Genomic DNA, 15,687 nt, shown 5'->3' on the forward strand with positions numbered 1-15,687 from the left:
TAGCATGCATTCTACTGAATCTGATTGTGATGTAAGTCGAGGCAAAATATGACGGACACAGGAAGAAGGTGTGTTCCACTGTGCCTGTGCGTCAAGTAGATGGTGTGCGTTCCAGCGTCCTGCCTGCTCATAATCTAAGGTGATATCTTCATAAGGAATATCCTCACAGCTGATACTTAAGTGGAGAATATTCTAGGACTTTCTGATTGATACCTGACTCACACAACATGTATTGAAGATCCAAATTTATTGTTTATTTGGTCGCAGCAGTTATTAACCAGATCCACCATTAGGATACTGGTAATACTTCTAGCTATTATTGTGCAAGTATCTCCCTTGAAGAACCAGAGAGAGAGAAATGCATCTGAAGGAACACAAGTTATTGTAGGGTTAGTTCAATTCAAAGGCCAGATGTGGACTGCCCTTGTCAGAGCTGGAGCTGTGGGAAACTAGTGCCAGATCAGGATGCTAAGGGCTGCTAGGACCTCTTTTAAGTTCAACCTGATAAACTGGTTTACAAAACGTATGTCTGATGTGATGATCGTTTCCCATGAATAAAGGAATCTGAGTGAGATCATTCTAAGCTGTAAAATGTATTTATATTGTTCATTATACAGTAGTTATACATATGTAACCACTGACATTTATGCAGCACATATCACATATAAGTGATCTGAACCACTGTCACATATATTTCTGTGAACTGAACCACTGTCAGTTTCACATATTTTTATATGTGTATGTTTGACCTTCATAGAGGTTAATATTGTGTCCTTCTGCCTTTGGTATTGGTAAAATTGTATATGTTTTGTCTATTTTAATACATGTTCATTAAAAGTTATATTTTGCTAAGTTTCACTATAGTGCTGGTTTTGGTCTAGATTTATGAGTAGGGAGTCATAAGTGATTACTGGGCACCTTCCTTTGAATCATTATTTTGCTGTATAATACAGGTGGATCTCACAAAATTGAAAAAAGGTCTTCACACTAGACCTTGGAAATCAAGGTCCCGGAGTCTGGAGGAAGAGTGGAGAGGCACATAATCCAAGTTGCTTGAGGTCTAGTGTGAAGTTTCCACAATCAGTGATGGTTTGGGGAGCCATGTCATCTGCTGGTATAAGTACACTGTGTTTTATCAAGGCCAAAGTCAACGCAGCCCTCTACAAGGAAATTTTAGAGCACTTCATGCTTCCCTCTGCCGACAATCTTTTTGGAGATGGAAATTTCATTCTCCAGCAGGACTTGGCACCTGTCCACACTGCCAAAAGTACCAATACCTGGTTTAAAAACAACAGTATCACTGTGCTTGATTGGCCAGCAAACTCGCCTGACCTTAACTCTATAGAGAATCTATGCGGTAATGTCAAGAGGAAGATGAGAGACACCAGACCCAACAATGCAGACAAGCTGAATGCTGCTATCAAAGCAACCTGGGCTTCCATTACACCTCAGCAGTGCCACAGGCTGATCGCCTACATGCCACTCAGCACTGATGCAGTAATTGATCCCAAAGGAGCCCCAACCAAGTATTGAGTGCATTTACTGAATATACATTTCAGTAGACCAACATTTCGGATTTTAAAATAATTTTTTCAAGCTGGTGTTTTAAAGTATTCTAATTTACTGAGATAATGACTTTTGGGTTTTCATTGGCTGTAATCATCAACATTAACAGAATTAAACACATGAAATAGATCACTCTGTTTGTAATGACTATCTAATATATGAGTTTTACTTTTTGTATTGAAGAACTGAAATAAATGCACTTTTTGATGATATTCTAATTTTGTGAGATGCACCTGTATACGTGTACAAAGGACATAGAACACAAGGTTCCAACTGAACCCCGTGTGCAGGTGAACTTGAAGCCCTGTCAAATTCCCACAGCCCCACAAGAGCTGATCTCCAAGGAAGTAAGAAGTATGTTGAATTTCGGAGTTATTGAGGAATCCAAGAGCAGATGGTCTAGCCCGATGGTCCTGGTTATAAAACACGACGGCAAGAGGAGATTCTGTAGTGATTACAGGAAGCTGAATGAAGTCTCCAAGTTTGACGCATATTTGATGCCGTGTGTTGATGAGCTGTTCGAGAGACTCGGGCTGGCAAGGTACATAACCACCTTGGATTTAAAGAATGGATATTGGCAAATCCCCATGTCACAAGAAGCCAAGGAGAAGATGGCCTTTTCTGCGCCTGAAGGATGTTTACAATACGTCCGAATGCTGCTTGGACTGCAGGGAGCCCAGTCCACCTTCCATCGGCATACCTGGATGATATTTTAATCTTCAGCCCAGATTGGGGAATGTGGAAACATGGGGGGTCGGCGAGCCAAAAACCCATGGACCAGGGAATGTCCCACCAAACACCTGCTCTCTTTTTAACGTGGAAATAACGCTACTCAGACAACACAGAGTGACTAAAAAACAAGATTTAAAATTATATGAAAAAAGTATATTTTCACCTCATTCACCTATTTCCCACCATTAAAAATAAAGAGATTATACGAATTAAAAAATTAATTGTTGATAAAAAGCTACATCGATGGATAAATAAAAATATTACAGGTCTGTAAAAATGGCTGCACAAACCCAAAACAAATTTTTAACGAATGTCTGATTTTTTTTCTCCACTTAAATGAGAAATTCTCACAGTGATCTGCAATGAAGTCACTGAACTGCGGTGACCTTAGCACTGACGTTTTCCCACGGTGCTGAGGTCACCGCATATCAGCCCACCTGGGAACGCAGCCTCACTGACCAGTAGTAATCTCGATGTTATCACCGCTGATCAATGATGCTACACTCGCAGCAGATCATTCACCAGTGGTTCTCTGCCTGGACAGTTACATCTTGGCACGGTCCAGGTTGAAAACTATTATCTCCCAAAGGTGGATTACGGCATGGGACAGATCATCGGATAGGTGAGGGATATTGTTGTTTTTTATTTTTGGTTTATTACAGGAGATGAGAGATTCAGTGGAATTAGGCGTTAGGTGAGTATAACTGTGTTTGTTATTTTTAAATGAAAATGGAAAACTGGGTTTTGTTTACTTTTTAATAACCGACATTATTCTGGCTGTGTCTTTATTTACAATACAACTATAGGATTATTAAAGGATAGATGTCTTATAGACGCCTCTCCATTGCTAAGCCGTGGGATTGATGTCACCAGACAATAGAAAGGTGACATCAACCCCACAAATGTTAACCCCACTTGTCACTACTTCAGGGCAAGTGGGAAGAGCCGGGCAAAGCGCCAGAATTCTAATAGATGCGCCTTTTCTGGGCAGCTGCGGGCTGTTATTTTTAGGCTGGGTGGTGTCAATATCCATGGCCCCTTACCAGCCTGAGAATACCCGCCCCCAGCTGTCAGCTTTAGCAAGGTGAATAATGGGGGGGACCTATGACGTTTTTTAAATTATTTATTTAAATAGTTTTAAAAAAAAACAGCGTTGGGACCCATTTATTCTTGATAACCAGCCTTGCTGAAGCTGACAGCTGAGGGTTGCAGCCCCTCGTGTGAATTTTGCCTGGCTGCTTATACAGGGGAACCCACACAGGTTTTTTTTAATTATTTATTTACAGCGCAGGTAGAGGCTGATGAATACTCCCATCAACCGCTCAAGCTCTCGCTGTTATTAGCGGCAACAGGTGTAGGTTGATGGGAGTAATAGTCCCATCAGCCGCTGCCGGCTCTCATTGTTCTCACTTGAATACAACTCTCATCATTCTCCCCTTTGATCACCGGCAGAGCAGGGGAAAATGATGAGAGCCGTCTTCAGCACCAGCCACTGGGGAATAGCGCTTACTGTAGCGCTTCTTCCCTGACGCCCGACCGTGAGGCACTAAGGTGGCACATGGGCGGCACATGGATTCCACACGCGTGCCGCAAGTATTACACACACGGACACTGTCATCTCCGGTACCGTTTTTTTCCTGTACCGGAAATATCATGACTTGTGAAACCGGCATAACAGCAATTGGATTTTTTTTTCCTGGGTTCCAGTACACTGAATAGTTAAATGAATGGCGTCATTCAAAACTACAACTCGTCTTGCAAAAAAACAAGCTATCATACGGCTATGTTAATGGAAAATAAAAAAAAAGGTTATGGCTCTTGAAAGAGGTGGATGAAAAAACAAAAACACAGAAGCAAAAATTGGCTGTGGAGGGCAGGCGCTAACCCCTTCATGACCCAGCCTATTTTGACCTTAATGACCCGGCCATTTTTGGCAATATTGACCAGTGTCCATTTATGAGGTAATAACTCAGGAACGCTTCAACGTATCCTAGCGATCCTGAGACTGATTTTTCATGACATATTGGGCTTCATGGTAGTGGTAAACTTAGGTCGATAATGTTTGCATTTATTTGTGAAAAAAAACGGAAATTTGGCGAAAATTTCGCAATTTTCACATTTTGAATTTTTATTCCGTTAAACCAGAGAGTTATGTGACACAAAATAGTTAACAAATAACATTTCCCACATGTCTACTTTACATCAGCACAATTATGGAACCAAATTTTTTTTTTTGTTGGGAAGTAATAAGGGTTAAAATTTGACCAGAGATTTCTCATTTTTACAACAAAATTTACAAAACCATTTTTTTTAGGGACCACCTCACATTTGAAGTCACTTTGAGGGGTCTATATTGCAGAACATACCCAAAAGTGACACCATTCTAAAAACTGCACCCCTCAAGCTACTCAAAACTACATTCAAGAAGATTATTAACCCTTCAGGTGCTTCACAGCAACTAAAGCAATGTGGAAGGAAAAAATGAACATTTTAATTTTTCCAACAAAAATTTTATTTAGCATCAATTTTTTCATTTTCACATGGGCAACAGGATAAAATGGATCCTAAAATTTGTTTGGCAATTTCTCCTGAGTACACAGATACCTCATATGTGGTCATAAACCACTGTTTGGGCGCACGGCAGGGCTCAGAAGGGAAGGAGCGCCATCTGACTTTTTGAATGGAAAATATGCTGGAATATTTAGCGGTTGCCATGTTGCGTTTGGAGAGTCCCTGTGCGCCTAAACATTGGAGCTCCCCCACAAGTGACCCCATTTTGGAAACTAGACCCTCCAAGGAACTTATCTATATGCATAGTGAGCACTTTGAACCGCCAGGTGCTTCACAAATTGATCCATAAAAAAAAAGGACTTTTTTTTCACAAAAATTTTCTTTTAGCCTCAGTTTTTTCATTTTCACATGGGCAATGGGATAAAATCGATACTAAAATTTGTTGGGCAATTTCTCCTGAGTGCACCGATACCTCATATGTGGTCATAAACCACTGTTTGGGAACACGGCAGGGTCCCAAAGGGAAGGAGCACCATTTGACTTTTTGAATGGAAAATTAGCTCCAATTATTAGTGGACACCATGTCGTGTTTGGAGAGCCCCTGTGTACCTAAACATTGGAGCTTCCCCACAAGTGACCCCATTTTGGAAACTAGACCACCCAAGGAACTTATCTAGATGTGTGGTGAGCACATTGAACCCCCAAGTGCTTCACAGAAATTTATGACGCAGAGCAGTGAAAATAAAAAAATATTTTTTTTTCCTCAAAAATGATTTTTTAGCCCGCTATATTTTATTTTCACAAGGCTAACAGGAGAATGTTATGAATGAGTCACCATAGGAGGCAAAAACAGAAATACTAGCTAAGTCCAGAAAACCAGAGAAGTTGGCAGCTATCAGATTGCAAACCCCTGAACCTAACAACAACAACTAGCAGTAGCCGTGGGGGGGGTCCTACGGTGCCCTAGACCCCTCGATCACAGCCGGAGAACTACATAGCCTAAAGACAGAAAGGGAAATCTAAACTGCCCCAGAGCAGACCCCAAAGCAATAGGCAGCCCCCAACATATAATGACGGTGAAGCAAGATGAAAAAATACTCACACAGATAGAAAGATAGGCTGAGCAAAAGATGGGGCCCAAGCTACCTAAATAGGACAGGATAGAAAAGCTGCTGTCTGCAATCCGCCAAAACCCTCTCAAAACAAGAGCCAACAGACTGATAGGGAAAAAAGCCCTGAAGACGCTAGGCTTCAAAAAGACTATATCAGTACTCCGGTATTTTCTGAAGACAGAGCAAAAAGGAATTCAGCTCACCCAGCAGGGAAAGCCCGAAATCCAGAAAAACAAGGCAAAACAAAACCAAAACACAAATGCAAAAAGCAGAGCAGAAAACTTAGCTTTTGAGGAGCAGGAATCAGACTGGTCTCCAAGAATCCCTCAGATTAATCACCTGCAAGGCAGAAGGGCGTCGGCTGCCTTATATCCAGTCAGCAATTCCAGTCACCCAGTCATCATCATTCTGCTCAGGTGCTTTGTAATCAGCCTCACTATCTTCCTTCACCAGAAGAGGGAGTTCATCAGACCTCAATGGTGAAGGGGAAAATGAACTCACAACAGGAGAAATTGGACCACAAAAGTTGTTGTGTAATTTGTCCTGAGTACACAGATACCCCATATGTCAGGGGAAACCACTGTTTGGGCGCATGGGAGAGCTCAGAAGGGAAGGAGAGCGATTTTGGAATGCAGACTGATGGGATGTTCTGCGGGCATCATGTTGCGTTTGCAGAGCCCCTGATGTGCCTAAACAGTAGAAACCCCCCACAAGTGACCCCATTTTGGAAACTAGACCCCCCAAGGAGCTTATCTAGATGAGTAGTGAGCACTTTGAACCCCCAAGTGCTTCACAGAAGTTTATAAATGCAGAGCCATGAAAATAAAAAATCATTTTTTTTCATCAAAAATGATTTTTTAGCCCGCTATTTTTTATTTTCACAAGGGTAACAGGATAAATTGGACCCCTAAATTTGCTGTTCAGTTTGTCCTGAGTACGCTGGCACCCCATATGTGGGGGGGAACCACTGTTTGGGCGCACGGCAGGGCTCAGAAGGGAAGGAGCGCCATTTGACTTTTTGAATGGAAAATTAGCTCCAGTCGTTAGCGGACACCATGTCGTGTTTGGAGAGGCCCTGTCTGCCTACACTTTGGAGCTCCCCCACAAATCACCCCATTTTGGAGACTAGACCCCCTAAGGAAGTTATCTAGATGCATAGTGAGCACTTTGAACCCCCAAGTGCTTCACAGAAGTTTATAACGCAGAACCGTGAAAATAAAAAATCTTTTTTTTCCTCAAAAAATGATTTTTTAGCCCGCAATTTTTTATTTTCACAATGGTAACAGGAGAAATTGGACCCCAAAAGTAGTTGTCCAGTTTGTCCTGAGTACGCTGGTACCCAATATGTGGGGAGGGACCACTGTTTGGGCACACGTCGGGGCTCGGAAGGGAAGTAGTGACGTTTTGAAATACCGACTTGATGGAATGGTCTGCGGGCATCATGTTACATTTGCAGAGCCCCTGATGTGCCTAAACAGTGGAAACCCCCCACAAGTGACCCCATTTTGGAAATTAGACCCCCCAAGGAACTTATTTAGATGTGTGATGAGCACTTTGAACCCCCAAGTGCTTCACCGAAGTTTATAACTCAGAGCCGTGAAAATAAAAAAATCATTTTTTTTCACAATAATCATTTTTTTAGCCCCCAATTTTTTATTTTCCCAAGGGTAACAGGAGAAATTAGACCCCCAAAGTTGCTGTGCAATTTTTCCTGAGTACGCTGATACCCCATATGTGGGGGTAAACCACTGTTTGGGCACACGTCGGGGCTCGGAATGGAGAGAGCGCTGTTTGACATTTTGAACGCAAAATTGGCTGGAATAAATCGTGGCGCCATGTCGCGTTCGGAGACCCCGTGATGTGCCTAAACAGTGGAAACCCCTCAATTCTAACTCCAACTCTAAACCCCAACACACCCCTAACCCAACCCTAATAATAACCCTAACCACAACCCTAATGCCAACACACCCCTAACCCTAATCCCAACTCTAACCCTAAGTACAAGCCTAACACTAAACCCAACCCACCGCTAAGCCTAATTCCAGCCCGAACCCTAATTCCAGCCCGAACCCTAATTCCAGCCCGAACCCTAATTCCAGCCCTAACCCTATTTCCAACCCTAACCCTAATTTTAACCCTAATTTTAACCCTAACCCTAATTCCAAACCTAACCCTAATTCCAACCCTAACCCTAATTCTAGCCCTAACCCTAATTCTAGCCCTAACCCTATCTATAACCCTAATTCCAACCCTAACTCCAACCCTAACCCTAATTCCAACCCTAAATGGAAAAAATATATTTTTTATTTTATTATTTGCACCTGGCTATCGGGGTGATAAAAGGGGGGTGTATTTACTTTTTTTTTCATTTTGACCACTGTGAGAGTGTATCACAGTGATCAAAATGAAAAATGAATGGGCAGCCGGCAAATTCATGGGCGCCACCATCTTGGACAATGGCAGGCGCACTGCGCTTGCTTGCGCCCGCCATTTTCCAAGATGGCGGCGCCCATGATCCGGATGGCGGGACATCGGGAGCACCATCGGAGGTCCCAGGGGGCATCGGAAGGTGGGAGGGAGCGATAGGAAGGGGAGGGGGAGCAGATGATGACGGCGGCGACCGACCGCCGCCGTCCATCGGTGGCGGGGGCCGATAGGCCCCGCCAGTCGGTGTGGGGGGGGTCGGGTGTCGGTGTCCAGCCATGTCCGATCCGATGCTATTGCACCATCGGCCATGGCTGGATTGTAATATTTCACCAAATTTCATTGGTGAAATATTACAAATCGCTCTGATTGGCTGTTTCACTTTTAACAGCCAATCAGAGCAATCGTAGGCACGTGGGGGCTAAGCCACGCCCCCTGGGATTAACCGTAGAGTGTCCTCTGTGTACGGGTCGGGTGACCTCTCAGTGACCCCGGTCACCCGACCCGCAGGGGGGCTATTTATAGCATGACGCCTACGTAGGCGTCATAGGTCATTTGGGCACGACTTTTCATGACGCCTACGTAGGCGTCATGGGTCTTGAAGGGGTTAAAGGTAGTAACTACTGCACATGAGCAATCGCTGTGCAAGAAGTTTTAAAACTTGTTTCCATGGCCATGTAAGTAGCATTTGCATCAATCTAAGTATGTTTAAATATAACAATATACTTTGCTGACCAAAAAGCTTATAGCTCGATTAAAACTGGCATTTTACACACCAGTCTTAAAGAAGTTGTCCAGTCTAAAGCTAAAAGAATGCAGTCACCTGTGGTTATGTGACCATGAGTACGCAATATTAATTCTCCAGACCACATTCAGACTAGATGCTCTTAGCTTCGCTCAATGCAAGTGTATTGAGTGACCCCATAAACTGTCTAGTCGTAATGTGGCCGGGAGTGTATATATCACATATTTGCAATCACATGACCTCCGATGCCGGCACCATACAATCCTCATATTGTGCAGTTTGTGCGATGTGAGGATTCACAAGTCTGCAGTAACACCCCTTTAGTGAATGGGCATGTTGGAGTAAGATACATCTAAGGCTGGGGTCAGACTTGCAAGAAATTTGCACGTCAATACCCGGCACTGCCGCCGGCACTCGGATTGGAGCGTTCAGCTGCATGTATTTCTATGCAGCTAAACGCTCCGGTCCCGAGTGCCGGCGGCAGTGCCGGATATTGATTTGCAAGACTCGTGCGAGTATCTCGCAAGTCTGACCCCGGCCTAATTCACTAAAAGGCACATGCCACATCTTACAAGTGCTGTGTGCATTCGCCATAGATGTATTCCAGTCAATGACTAGAATACATTTCTAGCAAAAGGGAGCATAGCTTTCCATGAATTAGAAGAGCAACTGCAGCCACACTCCAGTCCGCCCATTCTTTCTCCATTTTGGCAACGCTGATTGGGACTGTCGTGAAAACACCAAAAGTTGTAAAACTTTTACACAGCTTCCAAATTGTGCAAAAAATGTGTGACTTTTTAAGGTGTTTTACGTTGGAAAATTAACAAAAACACCTTATTTTGCATCAAAGCACTCCATAGCTCAGCACGACCCTACATCTCCTCCCTCGTCTCAGCCTACCACCCTACCCATGCCCTCCATTCTGCTAATGACCTGAAGTTAACATCCTCAATAATCAGAACCTCCCACTCCTGTCTCCAAGACTTTTCACGTGCTGCGCCAATGCTTTGGAATGCACTACCCAGGTTAATATGATTAATCCCCAATCCCCACAGTTTTAAGCGTGCCCTAAAAACACATTTGTTCAGACAGGTCTATCACCAGTACAGACACAGAGGGCTATTAAATGCGTTGAACCAGTTAACAGTCTAAATATGTAACAGTACAGACACAGAGGGCTATTAAATGCATAAAGCATGTGAGAACATGATGCGAGGAACCTGGTTATGGTAAAAAAATTAACGCATTAATCTAAATATCCCTGTGTGGCCCATTACATTTTTTTTTACCATAACCAAGTTCCTCGCATCATGTTCTCACATGCTTTATGCATTTAATAGCCCTCTGTGTCTGTACTGTTACATATTTAGACTGTTAACTGGTTCAACGCATTAATCTAAATATCCCTGTGTGGCCAATTAAAATTTTTTTTACCATAACCAGGTTCCTCGCATCATGTTCTCACATGCTTTATGCATTTAATAGCCCTCTGTCTCTGTACTGGTACATATTTAGACTGTTAACTGGTTCTTGCAGCAACACAGGAACACCTGATTTCTTACATTATGGCGGGTCTGAACAATGAAAGCAATTGTTACCATCCACCTTCGTGTCTCCCCTTTTCCTCATAGATTGTAAGCTTGCGAACAGGGCCCTCATTCCTCTTGGTATCTGTTTTGATCTATGTGTTTATTGTTAAGCTGTAATGTCTATCGTCTGTACTAGAGTTGAGCGACTTTGGTCGGATTGGGTTTCATGAAGCAAAATTTGAGTCGGATGAAACTGGTCCGACTTGGGCAAAAAAAGTCGGAGTTTCGTCCGAAATCCGACCCCAATGCAAGTCAATCGGAAATAAAAGTCGGCATTGAACTGATGACCAAAGTCGCTCAACTCTAGTCTGTACATGTCCCCTCTACAATGTAAAGTGCTGCGGAATATGTTGGCGCTATAGAAATAAAATTATTATTATTAATATTTTTTTCCAAATCAACACAGTCTCTTAAAAGGTATTCCTAACTCATACATTTATAACATAGCCATAAATGTGCCCAACTCACCGGGCAAAATGCGAATGAGAGTACCCTCATCTTTGTGAATCCCAGATCCATAGGAGCAGCCATGACTTATGGCATGCCTTGCAGATGTCTGAGTTGGCATACGTCTTTAATGGTTGTCAACTTTGACATTAATAAAATAGGTACTGTAATCTAGAAAGAGATATGCTTCTCAAGACTTACCCGAAAGTAATCACTGCAGGCTGCCAACACGGCCTTATGGGCATGGAATTTCTGCTCTTCAGCAACAAGAGTGACATCACACAGTATACCGTCATTCCTCTGCTGATTTAACGCAGACAGAACAGCATCTTTGTGTGACATGGACTGGCAGTGCCTCTGACCTGTTAGCATTTCTTGAATACTGTGGAGAGAAATGTATGCATGCCATCAAAATGTTTTCTTCAAAATATACTGATATTTATAAAATGTAATTATACAAAGGAGCGTAACTTGAAATAGAAATTTATTTAGCGTTGTTCCATTATTTCAATTACATTTATGTGCAAACAATTGAATATCGCTTTATTTAAAGGGAATCTGTCAGCAGGTTTTTGCTCTGTAATCTGAGCACAGCATGAGGTAGGGGTTAAAACACAGAGTTCAGCTATGTGTCATTTATCAGGCTGTGTGATATTATTTACATACAATGAAGATTTTATCAGTAGGACATTATCATTGCCCTGACTAGCTGCTTAGTGCCAAATCGTCTGACTTCACACCCTCCTCTGAAGCAGCTCACTGTGTGCAGTACCACACCTGAGTAGTAGAGCCAGGAGGCCCTATTAGGCCCAGACGTAGGTGCCGAGCGTCAGTATGGCTATTCTGCAATGTTCTGCAGTTTAGGGTGTCAGGGTGCTCCTACCTGGTTCCCCGGAGCTCCCAGACTCGTTCCCAGGATACATCTAGAGGATAGGCAGGTAGGAAGAAGGCAGACCAAACATTTGGAGTAAACAGTTCAGTTTACTGGATAACAGATCAATGATCCCAACTTCTTCAGCATTTAGCCTCAACACTGGATTTCCATACAACTTCTGGCTGGGAGTCAATTAGACTGATACTCTAAAATGGCAAATCTACAACTGAGGTTTGGCCTTGCTGTGATGGGCTCTGAAGCTTTAGGACCTTTAGGGTTATGCCCTCCGTCTCTTGAGCTACCTACTATAGCGGGCAGGATGCTGAGTGCCACTCGCCAGTGTCCAGACCTGTCTTGGTTTTGTATTTAGACTCCCTGCATAATACAGGTGTATCTTTATATTTCTTCTGTTGTCGGCTCTTGGTTGTCCGAGCTCTGAAAGGATTGTCTGGCAAGGTACTAAGTCCTAGAAGTCCTTGTACCCTACTCCCTACCTCTAATTGGGCCAGACTCTATTCAACTGCCAACTCTCCCATAGTGACCAGACTATAGACGACCTTGATCAGACATCCTCTAATACAGTCCCTTCCCGACCCTTATATTGCCATCTGCTGATCTCCAGTGGTATTACAGAACAATGTACATTTAATATGACAAAATGACACCATGCAATACTGTACATCAAAGCGTGAAATATTCCACATGCTCCTGTGGATACATAAAAGTTTGTAATTGCCCCTTCTGGGTCATTGCAAATGAGTATGGAGATCCTTGTGTGGTCGGAGGCAGCTTTGTGAGCTATGCTATATGCTGCAGCTAAGATCTCTGTGTCACAAATGCTGCACCTAGTAAGCTATACAATACATTATTGGAATCAGCATCTATTTTCCTACATTATGCTGGTGTCAGATGAGGTAGCAAAAACTTGGTGATAGATTTTCTTTAATCACAATTTTATGTGTCCTTCCATTTTAATTTTAAATTAAAGGAATCTGTCATCAGGATTTCATTCCAAAGCTATTTGTATGTGTATGTAGCTTTTTCAAAGACAAGTCCAGCAATTAGTTTATCTGGACAGTCAATTCCTCCACTACTGAGAAATCAGCAGTTGAACTGATAAGCAAATAAGGCTGTAGATCTGAAGTCTCTGCCACTCCAGCTCTATTCCCTGCCTAGTGCCGCTGCTTGACTAACAGGATCTATGCTGGGTGACTTCAAGCGAAGCAGCCATCAGTCAAGCAAGGAGAAAGTGGAACTAGGAGAGCTGGAGTGGCAGACACCTGAGGTCTACAAATACTTCTTCAGCCTCATTTGCCTGTCAATACAAACAAAGACTTTTCAGGCAGGAGGAACAGACTGGCCATAGAATAATAATAATTTTATTAGTATAGGGTCAACATAACACTTTGCAATATCTTTATTGTTTATCCCTTCTTAATTGTAAAGTAACACATAGTTCAACTGTTACAGGAAGAGTGAGGGTCCTGCTCACAAGCTTAGAATCTATAAGGAAATACGGGGGACAATCGGTAAAAAGTGCTTGTCATATATGGTCCAGCCATCATTACAATAAATAGGGGTTATTTTTGGACTTGTCTTTGAAAGAGCTACATGCAATATAAATAATTTGGAGCGTTTAATTCTGCTGATATATTCCTTTAAAGGGGAAATCACATTTGATACATTCACAGGATAGCCACAGAATATGCCATATCTGGGGTCTCACACCTGACTCTATAATGTTGAATGGCAAGAGCCACAAACCTGCACAGCCACCTCACCATCCAGTCTGGGGCTAGACAAAGCTTACTTGAGTGGACGCACCTTGGATCCCCATCTATCAGATATTTGGGGCATAGTCTGTGTACCAGATGGATATACCCCTTTAACACATGGAAAGAAAATGAGAAATCATTATTTGAAAGAATAAGACAGCAATATTTAGCTCTTTTTTTCTGATGATTGTTATCAATGGCACTATGTACTCTGCATTTTCACCTTGTATCTATAAATACATTAGATTTCATGCGAGAGCATTATAAGGCTATGTGCACCTTTGTACAGTTTTTCTTGTTCATTCACTTCTTAACCCCTTTCCGACTTGGGGTGTAATAGTACACCCAAGTCGGAATCCCTCTCTTTGATGTGGGCTCCGGCGCTGAGCCAACACCTTCCTGGCACATGTCAGCTGTTTTGAACAGCTAACATGTGCCTCTAACAGCCATGGATGGAATCATGATCCACCCGTGGCTGTTAACCCATTAAATGCCGCTGTCAATCTCTGACAGCGGCATTTAACTTGCGCTTTCTGGAAGCGCGCCGGAAATTCCGCCCATTGGTGACTCTTTCACGTGATCGCGGGTCACCGATGGGTTGGCATGACAACCAGAGGTCTCCAGCAAACCTCTATGGTTGTCATAGCTGGTCAGCGCTCATAGCAAGTGAGCATTTCTGCTACATACAGGTGATCTGATCATCGCCTGTGTGTAGCAGAGGCAATCAAAGTACTGCAGCTTCTAGACTCCCATGGAGACTATTGAAGCATGAAAAAAGTAAAAAAAAAAAAAGTTTTTAAAAATATAAAAAAAACAGAAAAGTTCAAATCACCCCCCTTTCGCCCCATTCAAAATAAAACACTAAAAAAATCAAATATACACATATTTTGTATCGCCACTTTCAGAATCGCCCAATATATCAATATAAAAAATGAATTAACCTGATTGCTAAACGGCATAACGAGAAAAAAATTCAAAACGTCAGAATTACATTTCTCGGTCATCACTACATTGCAATAAAATGCAATAACGGCCAATCAAAAGATTGTATCTACACAAAAGGCATAATTGGTATAGTTGCGTATGTAAAAGCCTGATCTCTCAAAATAATGTATAATAAATTGACCCATACCGCAAAAGCCATGAACAGAAAAATAATCTAAATGCCAGAATTACTTTTTTTTGGGTTGAAACACTTCAGTTAAAAAAAGCAATTAAAATGTTATATGTGGTTGGGTAGTAATAGAAAATAGAAATAATGTTTTGGTTTATTGTTTAAATTGTATAAAATCTAAATGATGCCCAACAATATTCTTTACATTTGTTTGTTAATGCAAATTATGTATTTGCATAGGCATTCCCAAGCTATTTTTTTTTGCTCCTTTATCAAGACATTCTAAGAGACATCATATTACATATTCTGTTTGATGCAGCTTTGTAATGTTTCTGGTAATATGACTTGTATGTTTTTTGCCATTACTTTGGAATTCATACAATATGTTAACTCTTTACGCACTGTTTTATTAACTATTTATTTAAAAGTTTTTATTGACAAAATGAAAAAAAAGCAAGTCTGCCATAGTTTTTGTCATTTTTTTACACTGCATAACATGCAGTATAAGTATGCCAAGTGTGACATTAATTCTCCAGGTCAGTATAAAATGCTGATACCAAAGATTTCTACAGTATATAGTTTCCCTTAGGGTAAGCTCACATGAGCAATGATTCTCACTTCTGATTATGGTAATGACACCCGGCTCAAACTCTGATCCAAATTTGATCAGTGTCAGTTTATTGTGATTTGATTCTCTCGCATGATAGAACCGCATCACCGGTGTGGAGAAGAAGGAAAACTTAATCTCTCCATCTTCTCCATTGTCTCCATCTGTGTAAATCAGACTGTACTTGGATA

General features: G+C 42.0%; 1 protein-coding gene across 4 annotated transcripts in view; it reads right to left on the bottom strand.

Annotated features, from left to right (window-relative positions):
- Positions 1–15,687, bottom strand: part of KLHL32 (kelch like family member 32) — a 454,252-nt gene that overhangs the window by 301,157 nt on the left and 137,408 nt on the right. For 3 of the 4 annotated variants that reach the window (XM_073589527.1, XM_073589529.1, XM_073589525.1), the window contains exon 3: positions 11,328–11,508. In XM_073589527.1, the coding sequence (XP_073445628.1) occupies positions 11,328–11,508 (181 nt within the window). Of the gene's footprint in view, positions 1–11,327; positions 11,509–13,764; positions 13,884–15,687 lie in introns of all 4 variants that reach the window. The other variant, XM_073589526.1, reaches the window with a different exon arrangement.

The sequence above is a fragment of the Dendrobates tinctorius genome, unplaced genomic scaffold (assembly GCF_039654945.1).
Source record: "Dendrobates tinctorius isolate UK_male_01 unplaced genomic scaffold, ASM3965494v1 ptg000111l, whole genome shotgun sequence".
Taxonomy (NCBI): Eukaryota; Metazoa; Chordata; class Amphibia; order Anura; family Dendrobatidae; genus Dendrobates; species Dendrobates tinctorius.